This window comes from Callithrix jacchus, chromosome 15 (genome assembly GCF_049354715.1).
Source record: "Callithrix jacchus isolate 240 chromosome 15, calJac240_pri, whole genome shotgun sequence".
Classification (NCBI taxonomy): Eukaryota; Metazoa; Chordata; class Mammalia; order Primates; family Cebidae; genus Callithrix; species Callithrix jacchus.
The window spans coordinates 66,273,217-66,295,702 of record NC_133516.1 but is presented as its reverse complement, the minus strand read 5'-3'; the positions used below and the strand labels follow the sequence as shown (position 1 = coordinate 66,295,702).

The 22,486-nt window shown below is 45.8% G+C and overlaps 1 protein-coding gene across 13 annotated transcripts in view; it reads left to right on the top strand.

Moving 5' to 3' along the window:
• SRGAP3 (SLIT-ROBO Rho GTPase activating protein 3) overlaps positions 1-22,486 on the top strand; it is a 267,844-nt gene that overhangs the window by 160,191 nt on the left and 85,167 nt on the right. For all 13 annotated transcript variants that reach the window (XM_035276174.3, XM_078351588.1, XM_035276173.3 and 10 more), the window contains exon 4: positions 7,938-8,000. In XM_035276174.3, coding sequence (XP_035132065.1) covers positions 7,938-8,000 — 63 coding nt within the window. The remainder of the gene's footprint in view (positions 1-7,937; positions 8,001-22,486) is intronic.

The following is a 22,486-nucleotide window of genomic DNA, read 5'->3' as shown; positions in this document are numbered from 1 at the left end:
GGAAGCAGCCTGCCACCCCTGACCCCTGCAGGCATGAAAGTAATGTGGAAAATGAGGACAGTGAGAGCTAATACATTATCCCTTGGGTCCCTAAGGGCTGGGTGTGGTGTCTGCTGGAGATCATAGGGTTTGGGCTTCCTATTCCTGGTGAAAATTGTGGTTTGAGTCCCTCATTCAGCAGTTTCTGGAACCGTAGTTGAGAATATTTCCCTTCTCAATCAACCACAGCCAAAAAAAGAAAGCATGCTTCTGAGTCCTGCACAATTGAGTATTTGCTGAGCACTTACTCTGGCCAGCCCAGGGCTTGATGCTGGGTGGTTGGTGAGCAGGGAGGCCCCGGGCAGGTTCCCTCTGGCAGCTTACAGTCCTGGGGAGGAGACACAAAAACCTGATCTCCAGCCCCTCTCATTCAACCCACCATCCATTCACTGGTGTCTTCATCTTCCTGAAGTATGGCCTTGGTCATCTTATACTTCTGCTCAGCAACCCTCAGTGGCTCCCGGTCCTGCTCTGAAGGAAGTTTGCACTCTGTCCGCCTCTGTGATCTGTCCCAACCTCTGTCTCAGGCTTATCTCCTGCTCACCTGTTGCTGAGCTTCTCTCTTTATGAACCAGTCTTTCCACCATCCCCAGTCTCCATGCCCCTCGCCTAGAAGGCTGTCTCTGGTCATTCATGCAAGCTAAGAAGGTCCTGGAAGTATCCCCTCAGTCCTCTTTATCACTATCTCACATCACATCATCCTTTACTCTCATATGGCCCTGCCCGTCTCCTGCCTTAGAATTGTGTTCTTGACTCTACCCTACCAAACTGGGAGATTCTTAGGGGAAGAGTTACTAAGAAATTAGATTATATATTCCCTTTTCTGAGCAACTTCCAAGCCTTTTCTGAGCAATGTCCTCGGCATCTTGTGGGTGTTGATTCACCCTGTACTATTTCCCCGGGACTACTTCTATGCCCCTTATGGTGCTAGGTGCTGCCATATGTGTTATCTCTTTTCATCTCACGTTTACAGGAAACTAAGTCTTAGAGGAAATGTCACTTCATTCGTTCATAGATTCATTCAGCAAACATATATACACATACACATATACATATATACATATATGTATATCTATGTGTGTATACATACATACACATATGTCTATATGTGTGTATATATGTGTGTACATATATACACACATGTATATACACCCACCTCACATACGTACACACATATTTTTGTTGTTGTTGTTGTTTTTGAGACAAGGTCTCACTCTTTCACCCAGGCTGGAGTGCAGTGGCCTGATCTCGGCTCATGACAACCTCTGTCTCCCAAGCTCAAGTGATTCTCTTGCCTCAGCCTCCCAAGTAGATGTGACTACAGGCACCACGTGCCTGGCTAATTTTTGTATTTTTAGTAGAGATGGGATTTCACCGTGTTGGTCAGGCTGGTCTTGAATTCCTGACCTCAAATGATCCACCACCTCAGCCTCCCAAAGTGCTAGGATTATAGGTGTGAGCCACAGCACCTGGCCAGTTTTTGTTTTGTTTTTCCTTTTGAGACAGAATATCACTCTGTCACCCAGGAGTGACACACTGGAGTGCAGTGGCATGATCTCAGCTCACTGCAACCCCTACTTACCAGGCTCAAGCCATCCTCCCACCTTAGCTTCCTGAGTAGCTGGGGCCACAGGTGTTTGCCACCACACCTGTCTAATTTTTTGCATGTTTGGTAGAGATGGGATTTCACCATGTTGCCCATGCTGGTCTCGAATCCTGGATTCAGGTGATCTGCCTGCCTCAGCCTCTCAAGGTGCTGGGATGACAGGCATGAGCCACTGTACCCGGCCAAGCAAACATATTTAATGAGCATTTAATATGTGGCAGGCTGTGTTGCATGCAGAAATGCAGGAATAGGGGAGTGAGATATTGCAGATTGGGTCCTTCAGGATGCAGACCCTGAGTCATCTGAATTTAGCTTCTAGGAGAATGATGAGGGAGTGTTCTCGGGATCAGCTACTTGGGAAGGCAGGTGAGGCAGCAGGGTAAGGTCAAGCTGTGATGCAGGCAGCCTTACTATAGGCCCTAGCCAGCCCAGTGGGGAGCTTTTTTAAAGCTTGTATTTTCAGTTCAGGGCTACACGAGCAGCATATGCAGGTTTGTTGCATAGGTAAATGTGTGTCATGGGGGTTTGTTATACTGATTATTTTAATCATCCAGGTATTTAGCCTAGTATCCATTAGTTATATTTCCTGATTCTCTCCTTCTTGCCACCCTCCATCCTCCAGTTGGCCCCAGTGTGTGTTGTTCCCTTCTCTGTGTCAATGTGTTCTTTTTATTTAGCTCCCACTTATAAGTAAGAACTTGTGGTATTTGGTTTTCTGTTACTGTGTTAGTTTGCTAAGGATAATGGCCTCCATCTTCATCCATATCCCTGTAAAGGACATGATCTCATTCTTTTTATGGCTGCACAGTATTCCATGGTGTATATGTATCACATTTTCTTTTTCCATTCTATCATTAATGGGTATTTGGGTTGATTCCATGTCTTTGCTATTGTGAATAGTGCTGCAATGAACATTCACATGCATGTGTCTTTATAATAGAACAATTTACATTCCTTTGGGTATATACCCAGTAATGGGATTGTTGGGTCAAATGGTATTTCTCACTTTAGGTCTTTGAGGAATTGCCACACTGTCTTCCACATGATTGAACTAATTTATACTTCCACCAACAATGTACAAGCAGGGAGTTCTAAAGATGGAATAACCCTTCAGAGCTGTCTGAGGTGAGACAGGAAGAGACCAACCTCTATGCCCCACAATGATCAATCTTTGGGTAAGAGCCACACTCAGAAGGAGGTGTATACTGGTGTCATTTTGTCCTCTGGGGCCATCCCTGTACAGTGCCCTCAGCTGAGGGTTGTCTGCCTGCAATACTACCAGCAGATGGGAGATCTGAGCATTCATTGCCATAGAGAAAGTCTCTTTACCCTCATGGGGCTGACATTGAAGCAGGGGAAACAAATGATAAATGAATAAACAAGTAAACAAACAAGATAATTTACAAGTGCAGAGAAGACATAAAAGGGTGCTCATTTTACAATCAGGAAAGTTAAGATGCCAAGAGGTTGAATGACTGAAAGCCCTGCTTCCAAACCAGGTCCCTGTGGCCCCCAAAGTCACCCCCTCTGCTGCCCAACAGGCCTGTGCTAGCCATGTAAAGCCTCAAAAGTCAAGCTAAGGAGCTGGGGCTTGGTTCTGTAGACAATGAGGAGGATTTAGAGGAATAGAATAAGTCAATTTCCAGGAAATTTCACTGGCACAGGCCTGCAGAACAGACTGTAAGCTCAGAGAGATAAGAACTAAGGATTTTGGTAAGAGGTGCCTCTTAACAAAGTGATCTGGGTCTACAGTGATGATGTGCTTGCTATGGGAACTGGTGGTGGAAAATGGAACCGAATCCCTTAGGATGGTTTTGGCTGCAAGTAACAGAAACCCAGCTGAAAGTGACTTAATCAATAACTACAGAAGTGTAAGTCTGCTTTCTCTTTTGGTTCTAAGATCCCTGCTGGTAGCAACTGGTCTACATGCATTGTTTTTCCCAGCACTCAGTAGAAAAGCTAAAACTTTCCCTTTGACCATGGAAGTCTTTCTTTTCCATCCAGTAAAGTCACATACTCGCCTCTGGACTAATAACACATACCAGAATCTACCATCTTGAGTTGGGATGGCATCTAGTTTCTCGTGAAGAACTCTCCTGGAGGAATGAATTCCTGGGCAAATTCATGGATCTCTTAGGAAGTAGGAAGGGCAATAATGGACACTGGAAGGTGGGGGAGGCCAGCTTGCCTGTTACTCCGAAGAAGTAATTGGGCAGTTTGCAGACAGGACCCAGTTACAGATTGGATTGAGAAGGAGGAATTTTAGAAAGTATCAAATAGAACTCATAGGTATCCAGTTGACAAAGCCAGGAAGATACTATCCCATTGACCAAAACTGAAGGGATGGGGGGAACAGTTCACCTTTGGATAATTTGAGTTTGATGTGATGAGGGGACATCTAGATCATACCCATTTTGCAGCAGCTAAAGACACAGGTCTTTGTTCTCGGGCTCAAGGTCTCCTAGGCAGGACAGATCCCAGGAGAGAGGCCTGGGAGATGACAACATGGCTTCTGGTCACTAAGAAGTGGGAGCTGAAGTCAGGAGCATGTGGGGCCAAGAAGGCAAAGCTGGAGGGAATTCTGAAGACAAGACTCTTCCCAGCAGAGCTGCCTCTAGGATGGGGTCCCTGCCCACGTGCACAGTGACAGGACACAGGATGTTCACTGCATCAATGTTTGAGATAATAAGATACTGGAGGCAGTGTAAATATCAAGCCCTAAGGAACTGGCTAAGTTAATTATGATATCTATGGTATAGATATCATATGTCCCAAGCAGCTGTGCAAAAAAGGGGATGTAAGAGTTACATGATGGAAAAATCTCTCAGAGATATCATTAAGTGAAAAAAGCAAGATGCAAAGGAATGTATGATATGCTCCCTTTTGTGTTAAGAGAGAACATATATATGCAAATGTATGCTTGTTTATTCATAGATTATTTCTAGAAAGTATCAGAAGAAATTTTTCATAGCCATTGCCTCTGGACTAGGAGGAGCCTTGGGAGACTTATTCTTTACATTTTACCTGCTGGCTGTTAGACTTTCTTTAACCATGTGCCTTTATTACCTATGTAAAACATTAGATCATAAAAATAAACACGTAAGAAACAAGATCTTGAGTGTCAGAGTTGTTTGGGAGTTTGAGGACCAAGAGGAGGCCGCTGGAGGGTGTCAGAGAATCTGGAGTCAGCAGTGATGGGGTAAATGGCAGGGGGAGGGGTTACAGGGGAAACTGAGGCACTGATTGTTCACTTGAGAGAATCATGGAGAATAGGAGATACGGGTAGCTAATTTGGCTCATAGAGTACCTGTATAGAAATCACAGGACACTGCTGAAATTCCCCAGTGAACTGTACACAAAAGGCTCTGCACACTCTTTGTTGCAGTTTTGGACCTGGTCTCATTTTTTTACCTCTCAGAGCTGGAAGGAGATCTAGACAGGTCTCTGGAATTACCCCCAAGTTTTCTGCTGTCTATTAAGAGGTCTGGCACAAGCAGAGACCACCTTCAGATGAGTGATTCTTGGCAAGCCAGGCCTGGAAGCTGAGAAAAAGGGCTGTAGGGGTTGAGGAGAAGGAGCCTGAGAAGGCATCATGATGATACTAAGCCTTCATGAACTACCACTAGGTTCAGGGGTTTCTCATCTCTGCAAGGGTGGGAGGAAGGCTGGTCTTTGCCTTTCAGCAGCTGGTCCAGCTATGAGGCTGAGGGAGCTGGAAGGGAGAGCAGGATGCTGCAGCTGCTCAGATAGCTGAGATCATGGCTGCTATCATCAGTACAGAAACTTGACATGATAGTCTAGGCAAACAGGGAGAGTGTCTTGGTTCTTTTAGGCAGCTATAACAATGCAATAGACTGGGTGACTTATAAACAACAGAAATATATTTCTCACAGTTCTGGAGGCTGGGAAGTCTAAGAGCAAGGCACTGACAGATTTGATGTCTGTTGAGAACTTGCTTCCTGGTTCATAGAGGGCACCCTCTTGCTGTGTCTCCACTTGGTGGAAGGGGCAGGGTAGCTCTCTTGGGTCTCTTTTATAAGGGCACTGTATTAGTCTGTTCTTACATTACTCTAAAGGACTACCTGAGGCTGAGTAATTTGTAAAGAAAAGAAGTTTAATTGGCTCATAGTTCTGCAGGCTGTACAGGAAGCATAGCGCAGGCTCCTGGTGAGGTCTCAGGAAGCTTCCAATCATGATAGAAGGTGAAAATGGAACAGGCATTTCACATTGCAGGAGTGGGAGCAACAGAGAAAGACTGGGAGGTGCAGGTGCCACATGCTTCACACACTAAGGGGATGGCACTAAGCCATTCATGAGGGATCCACCCCCGTGATCTAAAGTCTCCTACCAGGCTCTGCTCCAGTGCTGGGAATTATATTTCAACATGAGATTTGGCAGGGACAGAGGTTCAAACCGTATCAGGCACTAATCCCATTCATGAGGGCTCCACTCTTATGACCTAATCTCCTCCCAAAGACGTCACCTCCTAATACCACCACCTTGGGGGTTAGGATTTCATAATATGAATTTTAGGGAGGACACAAACTTTCAGATTATAGCAGAGAATATTTATCAAAATCACAATCACAATCATAAATTAAATAATTCTAGACTCTTCATGCTGCACGGTACCTAAAGATAATTTTCTCATTGTTTTCTGAATATTCCTTAAATATCTTGAAAGCCACTTCATGGAAACAGGACTACTGTCAATGAAACTACACACTACACCTCCTTCTTAGAAAGTCTCTATGCAAGGAAGGATATAAAAGGCACTGAGAAGTCCTGCAGTAAGAAAATTTGTCTATCTTTGTTCAACTAGCTTTTTCCCAAATGCATATAATTGTAGAAGCCTCTGTCCCCCCTTTTTAGCATAGCACCTTGCAGTGATCTCCAGGCCATGCTTTGGGAAATGTTGTTTTAGTTTATGCTTTTTATTTCATAGGTGGGATAGCTAAGGCTCAAAAGGGGAAGTGATTCTCCAAGGCCACACAGGCAGTTGGTAAAACAGTGGAAATGAGAAGCTAGATCTCTTGCCTTGTGCCCTAGACGGCTTTCTGCCAACCTGTACTGCTCTTCCCTCATTGGAACAGATACCTTGACAGTGTGGACCTGCTGCTGTGTCAAGATTCAGGCAGTGGTAAGACAAGATTAGGTAGAGCAGGGGACCAGCACAGGGGAGGCCTGGCTGAAATTTGGAGTCAATCAAGATTGGGGCATCAGTTGTAACCAGTCCTTGAAAGCTAGGAAGGCTATGTCCAAGTGGGTGCCAGCTGATGATTCTTATTCAAGGAAGACAAGCCTTCAGGAAACATCTTCTGGAGCAGTGCTTCCCAACCTTTTTGATACCAGGGACCAGTTTTGTGGAAGATAATTTTTCCACGGACCAGGGTCGGGTGATGGTTTTGGGATGATTGAAGCACATTACATTTATTGTGTATTTTATTTCTATATTTTTACATTATAATATATAATGAAATAATTATGTAATGTAGAATCACTGTGAGCCCTGAGCTTGTTTTCCTGCAGCCAGATGGCTTTATCTGGGGGTGATGGGAGACAGTGACAGATCATCCAGCATTAGATTCTCATAAGGAACAGGCAACCTAGATTCCTCACGTGTTCAGTTCACAGTACGGTTCAAGCACGTATGAGAATCTAATGACGCCACTGATCTGACAGGAGGCAGAGCTCAGGTGGTAATGCCCGCTCACCCTCCACTCACCTCCTGCTCTGTGGCCTGGTTCTTAATGTGCCACAGACTGATCTGTGGCCTGGAGGTTGGGGACTCGTGTTCTGGAGGACCCGGTATGTTTCCTGGAGGACTTGAGAATTGTCATTAATCTCAAGAGGAATTGGGATGCTGGATCATTGTTTCTCAAACTGTGTTCTATGGAACCCCACTCTCTAGCCATTAGTGAGGATTGTGCAAGGAACTCAGACCCTGGTCATTACCAGCTTAGGACACATAGAATTAAAGAAAAATTCTGTGGGGCTTCCCTACATCTTCAATATGCTACTGTCACTGTGAGTCACTGTGGTAGGGAAGTGATGTGGAGGGTTCCCCAACTCATATGATCAGGGAATCCCATCCACAAGGAACCTCTCTCTGTGGGTTGGTTTCATGGACATACGTTGAGGAATTCACATGTAGATCAATGAGGTTTATGCTGATTTCTGTACCCCTTCCGACCCCACCCAAAACATACCTGACCTTTCTGTGTTGAAAAGAGATTGGTAAATGTAGCCAGCAAACTTCTCCTTTTCTGACATTTGTTCTTCCATATTCCAGAGCAAGGAGATTGGCCTGCAGATGCATGAGGAGCTCCTGAAGGTGACCAATGAGCTCTACACAGTAAGTTCTGCCCAGGCTCGCCGCTGTTTTGGGATTGGGTCTCCTGTCATCACCAGAGCTGAAGGGAGGAGACAGAGGTCTGGAATGACCCCAAGCCATTTTTTGCTGCATTTTATGCTGAGTGATAGTGGGTCATCATGTCAGGATATAATAACTCATAGCCCCAGCTTCTAATTCTGTACATTTGGAGCAGGGCCTGGGCATGTCTAGGGTTTTGAAGTTAGGCACCACAGGCTTGAGCAGAGGCCCTTCCTTACCGACTGCAGGGCCATAAGCAGGTGGGCCGTTTGTCTGGGTCTTAGTTTCCGCATCTGCAAAATGGAGCATGGTTCCAAAGATCACGTGAGGTGATGGGGTGAGCCTGCCTTGCCATCTCTAAGGCATAATTTCAGAACATCACGGTGTGGCCCAGAGCTGACCTCATTACCTGCTTGGAGTCAACATCTAACTGTGCTTGACATGAGTTTTAGAATCCAAGAAGGTGAGTGAGTGGGGGCACAAACACATGAGGTGATGATGCAGGGACTTTCAGACTGTGCTTTGGGGAGGAGTGTGGGGAGCCCCATGGAGAAGTGTGGGAGAGGGGTGGGTAGACCCAGCAGGTAGAGCTCCAGGCCCCTCCCCCCTCCCCCAATCAGAACAGTGGAGATGGTTATGTTTTAAATAGATATGTGCCCTATATAGCTTTTCATGAAAAGTGTGTCTGTGTGTTGGGGAGAGTCTGTTGCTAAAATTATATTTGAAAATCCCTGGTATCAGGGGAAAGAACAGCAGGCTTTGAGAAGCCCCTTCTGTTCGGTTTTGTTATCTTTCTGAGTTTATATCCTGTGTGGCCAGCAGGTGGTAAATTCCTCAGAGGCACTGAGAGCCTTTGCAGGAGGGCCTGGACCTCAGGTCAGAAAGCCTGCCTCAGATCCCAGCAAGCTATGGAACTCCAGACAAGGAATTTTTTTTTCTGGGCCTCAGTCTTCCAATCAGTAAAATGGGGGTGAGAGTTCTTAAATAAAAGTTGAAACTTTTAATTCTGTTATTCCAAATTAAGGAGCAAAACTTGAGCTGTGGATAGTTGTTAGTTGGGACATCCTTAGGGTAAAGGAAGAATTGCTGCTTGAGAATACATATTGCTTTCCATCAGCTGGTCACTGGGGGTCAGAACAGCCTACTGGGTTAAAGCACAGATTCTGAAGCCAGAGATCTGGGTTTATATCCAGGTGTTAAGTAGAAATACTAGTATCTGTTTAGAGCACATCCTTGTGAGGATTAAAGGAGATCCTCTGTGCAATGTGTGCTTAGAACAAAGAGAAAAAAGCATTCTGTATCAGAAGTTCTGAGTGTCACTGTCATCCTCATCACCATCATTTGCTTCTCCTTGATGGGTGTGAAATAGGCTGTTCTACATACTCATGTGGGGGAAGGGTGGTGATAAATAATGCAAGCCTGGCAACCTAATGGGATTGTCCTGTTCAGAATTCTGCAGAGGGTTTGGCCACACCAGGTGTTCCCCAGTCTAGGTCCTTTCTAAGTTCCTCAGGCACCACTTTGAATGGGTCACTTTCCTCCATAATGTCAAAACAACTTAGCCCCATGTCCTTGGTTCCCCCAGGCATCCCCACCTAGGTCTCTAACTTTTGCTGTGACCTCCAGCCAGGCTCCTCTTCTTGGTGCCCTCTATTTACACCAGATACCTTCCCCCTCTGCTGCTTTTCCCCTGAAGTCCTCACTGTCCATACCTACCTGTTTGTGTCATACTCATTTTTGAAACTTAGACCAAACCCTACCACCTTCAGAATGTTGTCACCTCTGAGCTTCAAGTTCCTATGGCAGATTTACCAAAATCTCTTGTATCTTTATTGTCTATATCCCATCTCCCTGTTGGAGTGTAAACTCCCTGAGAGTCAGGTCTTGGCTAAGAAACACTGCATGAAAGGCCCAAATAGTCCATTTGAACCCAGCTGTGTGGCCTTGGGCAAGTCCCCTTCAAGGGGGCTGCTCATCTTGCCAGTTTGTATACTGGACAAGGCCAGGTGGTGGTCAGAGGTCAGGAGGATAATGACATCTCTCTGTCCTTCACGGTCCCAGTGCCCAGCGCAGTGGCCTGAATCTAGCAGGTACTCCATGCATATCTCCCTGTGCTGGCTGCAGGGCAGGATGGCTGGATGGAAATGCCACTGGCATCGGAGACACAGGCCAGGCAGGCTGGCTAGGGCCCCAGCAGGATGAGCCATGCCTTGCCATTTCTACAGCAGCCTGGTGAGGGGTGTCAGGAGCTGGTGGAGGAGGAAGAGCCCCCAGATCTCTCCTTTGGCTGCACGTGGAAGAGTGAGATCCTCATGGTGCCAGCACACCCCCCATGAGGATCATTTGTTGATTACACACTGAATCTTCAGTAGTTATTCAGAAACTCAGTTAAATTCAAGCATTTGGGGCCACATGCTGTGGGCCCAGAAAGCTGCAGGAGGGCACAGTGGGGAATCATGAACATTTCAGAGTTTGTCTCTGTCAGAGTCTTGTACATCCTTGGTGCTGACAGGGTGCTCAGTGAAGCAAAGGAGGGAGGAGGGAGGGATGAATACATGAACGAAAATGGTCTTACTCCTAAGGAGTTTCATATCTGGGCAGAGAGATAGGAACAGTGTATAAAATGTTGATACAACACACGACAGAGCCTAGTATGTGCTGGACATGTGGGGTCGCAGGGGAGGTACCTCTGGGCTTCGCTGTGTAGCTTGCCTGAGAGCTCTGTGGGGCTGGACCTTGTTCCCCACAGTATTCCCAGAGCACCTGGCCAGCCGTCCACACACATAGGAGGAGATGGATGCGTATTAACTGAAGGAGATGCGCGTGTGTGAGAGATGGATTGAGAGGAGGGAGGAGGGAGGTGGGATAAAAAGGAAGAAAATTCAGAAAAGTGGGCTATCATGTTCCACGGTGAGCTTTGAGCTTGGTGCTTTTGGATGGGCAGGAATTAAAGAAGCAGAGGGAGTGAGAGAAAGAGAGAGGCTGTTCTCAGCAGGGAAGGCAACATAGGATCACAGCAGTGCACACTGATCACAACAGATCTGGATTTGAATTCCTGCTGTATCCCACTTATCAGCCTGGCCCAAGTTAATTAACCTCATTGGCCCTCCTCCTCTTTGCTGCCAAAACAGGGATGATCCTAGCATCTTAGCCATTTGGTGAGTGTTTATGATGCATCTCACTCTGTATGAGGTACTTTATATATAATATGTAGTTAACATTCTTACATTTTTACAAATTAAGTAAGTGACTTACTTAAAGCCTTTCTATCAGTTATCAGTTGCAGCATAACAAACTGTCTCAAAACTCAGTGACTTAGAACAACCACCATTTTCTGTGCTCATGATTCTGTGGGTCAGCAATTCAGGCAGAGGGTTCAGCTGGGGCCACTCACATGGCTGGAGTCTTTTGGTCAATTAATAAAAGGAAAAGAGTCCAAAGTGAGCAAACCCCAATGTGCAAGCACTTTTCAAGCTTCTACTTGTGTCATATTTGCTAATATTCCCTTGGCCGAAGCAAATTACACAGCCAAGCCCAGAGTCATGGGCTAGAAAAGCAAGCTCCCCTCCCCCTGCAGAGTCACAATGCAAAGGGCCATACTTGCAGCCATGCCAGTAATGATCACAGTCCTCTTTGCAAACAGTTCACTCCGGCCACCCAGCTGCTAACTGCACTATGTGCCCCAAATTCATGCTTCATTGCTAGGAATTTCTTTTGAGAACTTTCTAGTTGCCATGCCTGGTTATACAAACCTACATAGTCCCCCTCCTCCCTCAGTACCAGGGTCGTTTCCACAGTCACTGAGGAGCAAATAATGCAGAGAAAGGGTTTTCCAGTGAGCCCTACTTTTTTTCTTCTTAAAGTTCTACAAGGGAAGTGGTGGTGGTCTGTTCAGAGGGCCCTATAAAGTGTAATGATGGTGAAGATAGATGCTAAAGGCCACCCATCACCTGCGGTAGAGAAAAGGCTTCTTTCTGTATGGGGCTAGGAAGGATGCAGAGGAGACTGCAAGGCTGGGTATTTTGTTCATTCATTCATTCTTTCATTCATTCACTCACTCACTCACTCAATAAGCCTTCCCTCTGCCCAGTCCTTATCACATCACCTTGAGGTGCCCTCCCCTCTCAAGCATGCTAGCGTGGGTGCTTGTGCATGTGCACACACACACACACACACACATAGTCACGCACACACATGCATACATGCATATGCAATTTGACACACACCACACACTAGCATGTATGCACATTGACGCATGCATGTATATACACATATATGCAAGCATGCACACACATATATCCCACTCCACTTCTTTTTTCTTGAACTCGCATCAGCCCAACACAATACAGCCCTTGTTCATGTATTGGCCTGGGAGAAAAAACGGGTAGAGGTGCAGAATGTGGACCAGTATGGCAATCCTTCTAGAAGAGGGCAAATCAAAACAAAACAACTAACATGCTATAAATCCAACTGTGTTTTCACTGTTTGGCTAAAAATGTGTTGAGTTTCAATATACCCCTAGATTACGAAATGCATGTGTGTCAGTAACCAGTTAATGTCCAGCATTCCCCCACCTCTCTCTTCCTCAGTGTTCAGCAGCTCTGCTCTAAGCTGTGGGCAGGCCTTCAAGCCCAGGTCTGCAGGAAAGGCCCAGTGACTTTGCTCTTTGCCATATGGGGAGGGCCTGAGGAGTGTCCATTCATGCCCAGCAGCGGCTGGTGACAGGTAGACCCTATAACTGGAGCCATAGAATCACTCTACCTTTTACTTGATTGATTGTATGCAGGCTCAGGGATATGACATCAACTCTGGGACAACAGGCAAATTTTGGCAAAGGTGTCTCCCTCCTCACGACTGTCCTCAGAGATGGGGGTGGTGGAGGGAGCTGACACTGGGAGCCTGGGTTCTGGTCCCAGCTCCACGTTGGGCTTACCGAGTGTCTTTCTAGGACAACATTCAGGTATAGCCCCACAGCTTCACCCTATCATTGGGCCGTCTGTCATTTACTTAATATTTTTCTTTAAGTTGACCTCCCCTCCCTTTTAAAACTCTCCCAGTGTTAATTAGTGGAAAGTGGCCCTGCGGGCTGAGAGAGCACAGGTTTTAGAGTCAGCTAGGCCTGAGTTGAAGTCCCTGCCACACAGACCCTCCCATCCCAGTCCCTCCCTAGAACATGGGGCTGCTGCCAGCTCATCTGTCTGGATGATTCTGGGGAGAGTGACTGGCATAGAGTATAGCCCAGTGCCTGGCAAACCTGAGTTTTGAGTCATTTTGTCTTTTATGAAAGAATGAGACACGAATATTTTTCCTGTATAGTTCAGAATCTTTCTTCTCTATTCCCTGTCACCACTGGGTCATCCAGAGCCCTAAGAATGTTTTATTGGAAAACGTGCAACTACCTCCTCCTTCATTTCCCATCCTCCAGGCCTGCTGTCTGTAATGCTGGTTCCATCATACATGAGCTGGATGACTTTCCTTTTAAAAAAGATTGTTTAATATTTAAATTTAGAAATAGAAGATATAAACACTTGGTTAAAAATATAAATAATTAAAAATAAAATAAATTAATAAACAGTAATTAAAAATAAAAGAAGGTACACAGGAAGAAGCATGCTTCCTGACTCCCTCCATCCTGTATAACCTTGTTTACTAGGTTACTAGTGTCCAGTTTAGCCATGTCTCCTTCCAGAGATCTTTTATCATCAGTCAGCACATGTGTTTGGGCATATCCCACACATTCCTGTTTTATGCAAGTGGTGACAACTGTACTTACTATTCTGCATCTTGCTTTGCTTTTGTAGGTTTATTTTGGAGATTGTTTCATCTCATGAATAACTAGAGCCTCCATTCATGTACAGCTTATTGTAGGCCAGGGGCTGGTCTAAATGCTTTACATGTACTGATCCATTTCATCCTCACCATTTCACCTCAACCTACCTTTGAGGTAGGTGGCATTATTACCACTCCCATCTTAGGGATGAGAGATCTGAGGCACAGAGAGCCCAGGTGGCCAGCTCAGGGTCGCCAGGAGAGGGAGCAGCAGAGCCTGCTCCAGACTCCCAAGAGCTTAAGCACTCACCTACACTACTAATATAAATACATTAAACTATTTATATGACTATATAGAAGCTACTTATCTGGGCTGGGCTTGACTTTACCTGTAATCCTGGCACTTTGGGAGGCTAAGGCAGACAGATTACTTGAGCCTAGGAGTTTGAGACCAGCCTGAGCAAAACAGCTAAACCCTGTCTCTACAAAAAAATAAAAAAAAATTAGCAAGGCATGTTGGCGGGTATCTATAGTCCCAGCTACCCTGAGCCTGGGAGGTGGAGACTCCAGTGGGCTGTGATTGCACCACTGCACTCCAGCCTGGGTGACAGAGCAAGACCCTGTCTCAAACAAACTTAAAATTTAAAGTTAAAAAATAAACTACGAATCTGCATTTACTGTGGAAGGAAATGATATTTCACATTAACAGATGAAACACAGTTTGGTATAAATAGAAGCATTCTGCTAGTTAAGTGAAAATCAAGCAGTGTTGTACATTCAAGCTTATGCCTGCCAGAGCAGCAGGCGAGAAGCTTTGAAGATGTGTGGGCACCAACTGGTTTTTCCTCCTGATATAATCAGAAGGATCCTCAGAGAACTGAAAGGGGTTAATAACAGTAAATTAAACAATGCAAGCAGGTACAGCTAGAGAAGCATATCTCCTGACACTTCCTCCATCCCCATATCACCTCCGTTACTAGGTTACTAGTGTCCAGTTTAACAATGTTTCCTTCCCATGACACTGAAAGTCACCTTGCTAACACAAGTGGAAATGGTGACCCAGTGCCAGATAGTGAGGCTCTGGTACTTGGAATGAAGGTGTGGAGCTTGAGGAATGTGGAGGCGCCTGACAGGCTTTGATCATGCCACTGTGCCCTGGAAAGGAGACCAGGGGCCGCCTGGCTCAGACTCAGGGAAGGGCAGCTTTGTGGGGCTGTCACAACCTGCCAGCCAGGATGTGTGCAGTGTGTTGTCCAGGGCTGGAACTGGTCCTAAGCAGAATGGAAGAGGTTTCCCTCTAGGTAACCTTCCCCTCTCTTTCTGCTGTCCTGCCCAGACACCCATTCACTGAGAATACATTGATCATCAGCACATCCAGACCATGAGATGTGGCTGCACGCTGTGACAGGTGTCTTAGTGGGGATACAACAGTGTGAGGGAACATAGAAGAGGGGGTGACGAAATCTTCTGAGTACCAGGAAGGCATCAGAGAAGAGATGGTATCTGATCGACATGGACAGTTCTGGATGCCTTGAGGGGCAGCAGAAGGGGCAGCACTTAGAGCAGTGGGAAGCAGCAGCTGGGATGTGGGAGGAAGACTCTGCCCAGTTAACACTGCTCCTGAGTCACTGCACTGAGCCTGGGTGCTCGGGATCAGGACTGATATGGGTAGTTGGGGAGGCTGGAAGGGAAGGATCTGCCTTTTGGGATTCATTTAGTGGCAAGGGACTAGAATCCACTGCAAACTGGCTTAAGTAAAAATGACACTCTATTGAATCATATGAACATGTAGCTCAGGTCTAGCTGGATCCAGTGGCTCACACACTGATTTAATTGTCTGTCTCACCAATACATCATGTACTCTGTGAGGCCAGAGACCCTATCTGTCTTCTATACTGTATTTTGACTGTAGTGCACTTGGTATAGGCACATAAATAAATATTTAATAATTGAAGGTGTAGCTGTTCTCCCCACCTATGTACTCACTAGATCAAAGGCAGTAGAACTACACTTCCCCCATTTTATCCTTTTCCCTCCTTCCATCTCTTCCTACCTTCCTTCCCCACTCTTTCCAGTCCACCCATCCATCCACCCATCTGTCCGTACGTCCATCCATCCATCCATCCATCCACACCCCCACCCACCCACCTAACCATCCATCCATCCGTCCATCTGTCCATCCGTCCATCCATCCATCCACCCACCCACCCACCCCCCCAGCCACCTTTGGGAATCAGTCTCTCTGCCACTTGGTTAGTTTTTCTCTGTGTGGACTTCATGATCTGGCTGGCTTCTTCCGTGTGTTGGCAAACCTATGGAAGTCACCTAGCACCGCAAGTTCTCTTTCAATCAGCCTCTCCCCATCCTCCAGTGGAAAGAGAACACTCCTTTCCCAGTGTTTCCAGCAAAGCCCCAGGGTAGCATCTAATTTGCTTGGCTGAACTCCCTATGGCCAGATGAACATAATGTTTATGGATTGGCCAGGCTGGGGTCTCGTGCCCATTCCAGGGTTGCAGAGTGATGTCAGCTTCCCATGAACCAATTGTACTGAGAATAGTGGAGGGGAATTTGGGAGATTTCCTTAAAGTAAAATTAGGGGGCTGTTCCCAAAGAAGGAAGACTGGATGAGTCTGGGCAGAGAAAAACAACAGATGTCCACTGAGGGGGAGTTGCTGGGAAAGGAAGAGGAAGTGGTTCCATTAGCTGGTGCTGAGACACACCTGATGCTCCTTCACCTATCAGAGGCTCCTCAGCCCTGTTTGCCCCCTGCTCTCCCGGACTAATGCTCACTCTGCTCCCTTTGTCTGGGGCATTCCACCCCCACCCCAAGCCCTGTTCACCCTGCTAACAGCTGCTTTTCCTGCAAACTTTCTCCAGGAAGCCTTCCTGTAATGCCTGTACTCCTTTCAGCATTGCACTTATCATACCATGTGATCATCGCTAGTATAATTGCCTTTGTCTCTACTACAGTGTGGATCCAATGAGGGCAGTGACCCTGCATGTCTTCTACACTGTAATATTGCCTAGCACGGTACCTGGCACATAATGAACTGCTCAATAAATATTTAGTGATTGATGGTGCACCTATCTCCCTACTCCCAAGTATGCTCAGCAGAACAAAGGCAATGGAACTGTACCTCCCTTATTTTACCCTCCCTCCCTGCCTTCTTCTTGTCCTTTCTCCCTTTCATCCACTATCCCTTCTACCTATCCATCCCTGCATTTATCTACCCACTCACCCATCTGTTCATCTGTCCATCCATCCATCTACCCATCCATTCAGCTGTATTCATTGACCCATTGATCTTTTGATCTGTTGGTCCAGCCATCCAAGCCAAACATTCATTCATGCAAATATATATTGATAGTTGCTGGATGCCAGGCTCTGCTCTGGCACAGAGCATACAATCAATAACAAGATCCTGGCTTTAGGACTTTGCTTCTCTTTTTTTTTCAAGGTCTTTGGTGTGCACTGGCCTAGGGTTTCACCCATATACAGATGTTGGCGGCAGAGAGCCACTGTGCCCAGGGACAGCCTTGTCAGTGGGGCGGAGGAAGCACACAGGGACTGCATCATTGAGAAGCTGTTTTCTCACAACTGATCCTTATCCTGCCCCAGGTGTCCCTTTATGGATGCTGTCGACTTCCAGATTCTGTTTGTCTTCTTTTGCATTTAAATGAGGGACTGAAGGATGATTCAGATAACACTCTGCTGTTTTCAGAATCCAAGGATCAGGGAGGAGGCAAAAGGCAATGTGTGCACAGCAAAGGCAGTGTGATTACCAGAAGAGGCAATGCTTAGCAGTCAACAGACCTGACCTGCAGTCTCAGCTATGCCTGGCTTTTTGTGTGACTTTGAACAGCACTCTTGCTATTTCTGAGCCTCAGTTTCCTTAAATAAGGGGCTAGGACACTGAGATTTATGGAGGACCTTTTGGCCCTTACATTCTTAAGAACACATACAACTGAACTGGGTCCAAGAATAGTGGTCTTAACTTACATGTCCCTATGAGGTTCTTCCCTAGACTCCCTCAGTAGGGTCTGGAGGGCTGGAAAGTGAGCTCCTTACTTGGCATCAAGCGGATGGGTACCTCTGAGGGGCCTTTCAGACATCGCCAGTTCAGCGGCTTGGCCTCAGCTGAGCTCCTGCATCTGCCTCTGCCCCTTCCCAGCCCTGGGCACAATGCCGCTGGCAGCTGGTCACTTGAAAATCTGCAGTTGACAGAGCACTTTCTTCATCTACCCCCTTCTGATCTTCACCAGGTGGGCACAGAGACTACATGCCTCTCCACAGCCACCCAGGAAGTAGTGGAAGGGCTGAGTCTCAAAACCAAGTCTCCCAAATTCCAGTTGGCTGGAGGAACTTTTCACCCCTGTTTTACAGTTGAGAAAGGGGTATGGGGAAAGCAAAACAACCATGTGCTCAGTAGGCCCAGGCTCTGGGGTCAGTCACCTTGGCTTTGAACCCCGATTGACCTATTCGGGGCCATGGTGTTCTCATCTGTAAGGCAGGGATCATAGAATGCCTATTTCTTAGGGTTTTTGTGAGAAATAAATGAGTTAATATAGATAAAGTGCATCGAGCAAGGCCTGGCATGTAGTAAGTGCTCAATAAAGGCTAGCTGCTGTCATTGTTGTTACTGTCATCACACTGCCTCCCAGGACTGGGGCAAGGACGCACCGAAATGCTCTATCACTAGAAGGAGAAAGAGGTTTGCAAACTTTGAAGTAATAGGTAAGGTTAAATGTTGTTTAATGCATCCTGGATTGGCAATATTGAGCAAACTGTTCTAGGCTATTGAGCTAAGAACCATTCATGCTGAAGCCCATGTATCAGGTAATTAAATAAAAGAAACACCTAGAGGATTCTGGGTACAAATAGACTCATGTCAGAGAAGCCTCCGGGTGAATTCTTTGGTGGCAGCTGTCTGACAGAAGTCACCCTGGGCAGTGAAGTTCACTGTTATTCTTGAAATCAGGAATCAATTAGATCACAGGGAGTTTGGCCACAGGGTTCTTGGGTTATCTTCTCCAAGCATGGGATTTTTGGAATGAAGTTTTAGTGGCTATCCTGGAATTTTGGCCTGTCGGAGGGCAGGAAGAGTACTCTGTGGCTCAAGAAGAGTAGAAAATGATGTAAGGGGAGATAAAATTAAAAACAGAAAACTAGGCAAAGGATATGTGGGAATTGAGAACACCCAGCTGGGCTGCTGACCTTGAGTGAGTGGATGGATGCATGGTGATTGGAAGGAAGATCTAGCTGTAAATAGAAAGGCTCTCTTTTCCCCTGAACTACCCACCACAGCTGATAGACTCGTGGTAAGGCAAGCAGACTCAGAAGCCAAAATAGAAAAAGGAGATGTAGCAGGAATCATTGAACGCAGACAGGGGTGGGATCCAGACTTGACAAGCACCAGCAATATGGTGGTGAGGCAAAGAAACCAGGGTTGTCTGTGGGTGTGGAGGGACATGTAGAGAAGGGGGAAGGTGGGGTCCTGGAGACAGCTGCAGCAGGTGTTCCAACCTTTTAGCCACACCTATTTTATTTTCTTTATTTTTTCTTTCTTTGCATTCCATTCATTTTTGCTCATTTGTAATTTCCCTAAAACTCCTAGAACTCCCCTCTTTTGCTGATTTTATTCTCTCTGTATGCCAGTTCCATCAAGATCATATCCAAATAACTCAAAGGACTCACTTATTTTAAGATCCAGGATACATGTGCAGGACGTGCAGGTTTGTCACATAGGTAAACGTGGGCCATGGTGGTTTGCTGCACCTATCGACCCATCACCTAGGTATTAAGCCCCACATGCATTAGCTGTTTATCCTGATGCTCTCCCTCCCGCTGCCTCCCCTGACAGGCCCCAGTGTCCTTTTAAACAAGACATGAAGATCATCAAAATAGGCAGCTTTCTCTGCAAGTCTGCAGTCACCCCTTTTGGCCACTAGATGTCGAGAACGCATCAATATGGCACATTTTCTGATCCATTCTGTTATTTGGATGTGATCTTGGTGGAACTGGCATACAGAGGGGGTGAAAACAGCAAGGGGGTTTCAGGAGTCTTAGGGAGATTGCAAATGAGCAAAAATGGATGGAATGCAGAGAAGCAATCTTTCCAACAAGACCCACAAAGAAAAGTTGACTGCATTTTAAATATATGTATTGTTTTACAATTTGGGAGACTTTTAGGATGAAGGAAGAAGGAAGAAACATGGCATAAAAATATATATTCTTTGCATTAGTTAATTTTCTCCAGAGCTTGTAAGCATTTCCAAGTGAGTATGTTTACGGTTCTTAAACCCTGAGCCCAAATCAGGGATGATAATGATGATGGTGGTGGTGGTGGTAGCATCTGATAGATACCTCCATGGCTCTTACTATGCGGAAGGTATTGTTCTCAGCAATTTACAGAAATTGACTCATTTAGTACTCACAACAACCCTAGGAAGTGCTATTATTATCCCTGTTTTACAGATAAGGAAGCAGAGGGCAGAGAGGTTGTATGACTTGTCCAGGGTCACACAGCTGGTGAATGAGAGCATCAGGATTCAGCCCAGACACTTGTCCATATTCTTATCTTCCATGATCTGTAATATATGTTGCCACATTGACTCCTGGCCTATGGCAAAGGGAACTTTCTGAGCAATGAATCAATGATGTCATTTAATGATAAAAGTCACAGAGGCCAGGTGCGGTGGTCACACCTATAATCCCAGCACTTTGGGAATCTGAGGCAGGTGGATCACCTGAGGTCAGGAGGTTGAGCCCAGCCTGCCCAACATGGTGAAACCCCCATCTCTACTAAAATACAAAAATTAGCTGGGTGTGGTGGCGTGCACCTGTAATCTTAGCTACTTGGAAGGCTGACAGGAGAACCACTTGAACCCAGGAAGCGGAGGTTGCAGTGAGCCAAGATCGCACCACTGCACTCCAGCTGGGCAACGAGAGTGAAAGTCTGTCTCAAAAAAAGAGTCACAGAATTCCTCATTCTAATAAACTCACTTCACAGCACTTCAAATGAGAAGGAATAAGATTTTAGGGTTGGCCAGGAATTCATTCTGAGTTCCCCGACCTATAGGGCTTGGTTAGATAGGAGCACATTTCATTTCCAGGAGGAAGCCTCTGCTCTATTAGCTGTTGTAGTGATCCAAACAACAGAGGAGAATGAACAAGGCCCAGGAGCCATGGATTCCAGAAGGTTTTTTTTTTTTTGTTCTTAGCATAGAAAGATGTTCATAAACTTGACATTGCAAAAGAAAAGTACATTTCTAGTTGGGGGCCAGTAAAAATGCTGTTGGTATGAAGCAGCCCGGCCAGTGCTCAGGCTACTAAAGGTATTTATGTCTGCTCAGAAAATGATAATGAATTTAAGAAATTAATTAACAGCTGGATGTGGTGGTTCACATTTGTAATATCAGCACTTTGGGAGGCTGAGACAGGAGGATCACTTGAGCCCAGGAGTTTGAGATGAGCTTGGGCAGCATGGATGAACCTCATCTCTATTTATTAACAAAATGATACAGACAATCTAGGATGATCTGGGAGAAAAAGTGGTGGATTTAAAGTGAGAGACCAGATTTCCAGTATGGTTAAATATATATTTACCATATGACCCTCCATCCCATCCCTGGTATTTACCTAAGAAAAATGAAAATACATGTCCACACAGAGAAATGTACATAAGCATTCATAGCAACTTTATTTAAAATAGCTAAAAACTATAAACAGCTCAAGTAGCTATGGACATATGAATAAGTAAACAGATTGCGGCATAGCCATACAGTAGAATACTTAGCCATAAAAAAGAAGTTCTGATATGTACGACATCATCAGGGAATCTCAGGAAAGTTATGCTGAGTAAAAAGAGGGCTGACCCAAAGGAGTTTATATTTTATGATTCCATGGAACCAGATTCTAGAACACACAAAACCAATCTACAGTGACACAAGGCAAATGTATGATTGGGGCTGGGATGGGGTCAGGGATTGGCTGCAAAGGGGCATGAGGGATCTTTCTGGCACACTGGGAGTTCTATATTTTGCTTGTGGTCCTGGCTACATGGATGTAAAGTCTGGTGGCTCTGAACTGATGCTTTGAGCCTCTGGGCCTCAGTTTCCTTGTTTGTCAAACTAGAAGGTTGTTAGATTAGATGATGTCTATAATTTCTTCTGGCTCAGAAATTTTCCCTATAATAACAGTATCCATTTTTATTATGGAAGTAGAGTAGCAAAGTCCAATTTGCTTTATAGGAATTGTTTTTATAGGCAAGGATGAATTTATTCCAGAGAGCAGAGAATATCTATTGGGTTACTTAATATTACTCATTTTGGGTACAGAGCCATTTGCAACCCATTGCACTTCAGAAAACAGCTGAGAAATGATTTGTGTGTAAGAAGGCTGTTCCCCATTGGAGTCCCATGGGGATGTGAGGAGGGGCCTTCCCAGTGGCACTGGGAGGAGAGGGAGGGAGGGAGGGATGCCAGAGTCACTGCTGGCAGGGCTAGAAAGGACAGCTGAGCAAGGGCCAGGCTTGCCTTGTCACCTTGGACAGTCCCCAGATGCCTGGAGCTGTGGTTACCCCTTTAAATTTCCTCCTTTTAATTTATTATTATTATTTTTAAATTTCCTCTTTACTGGCCCACACCTGGCTCTTAGGGCTTAGTGATGTTGCTGCTGCTGTTGCTGCTGGTCGTTACCA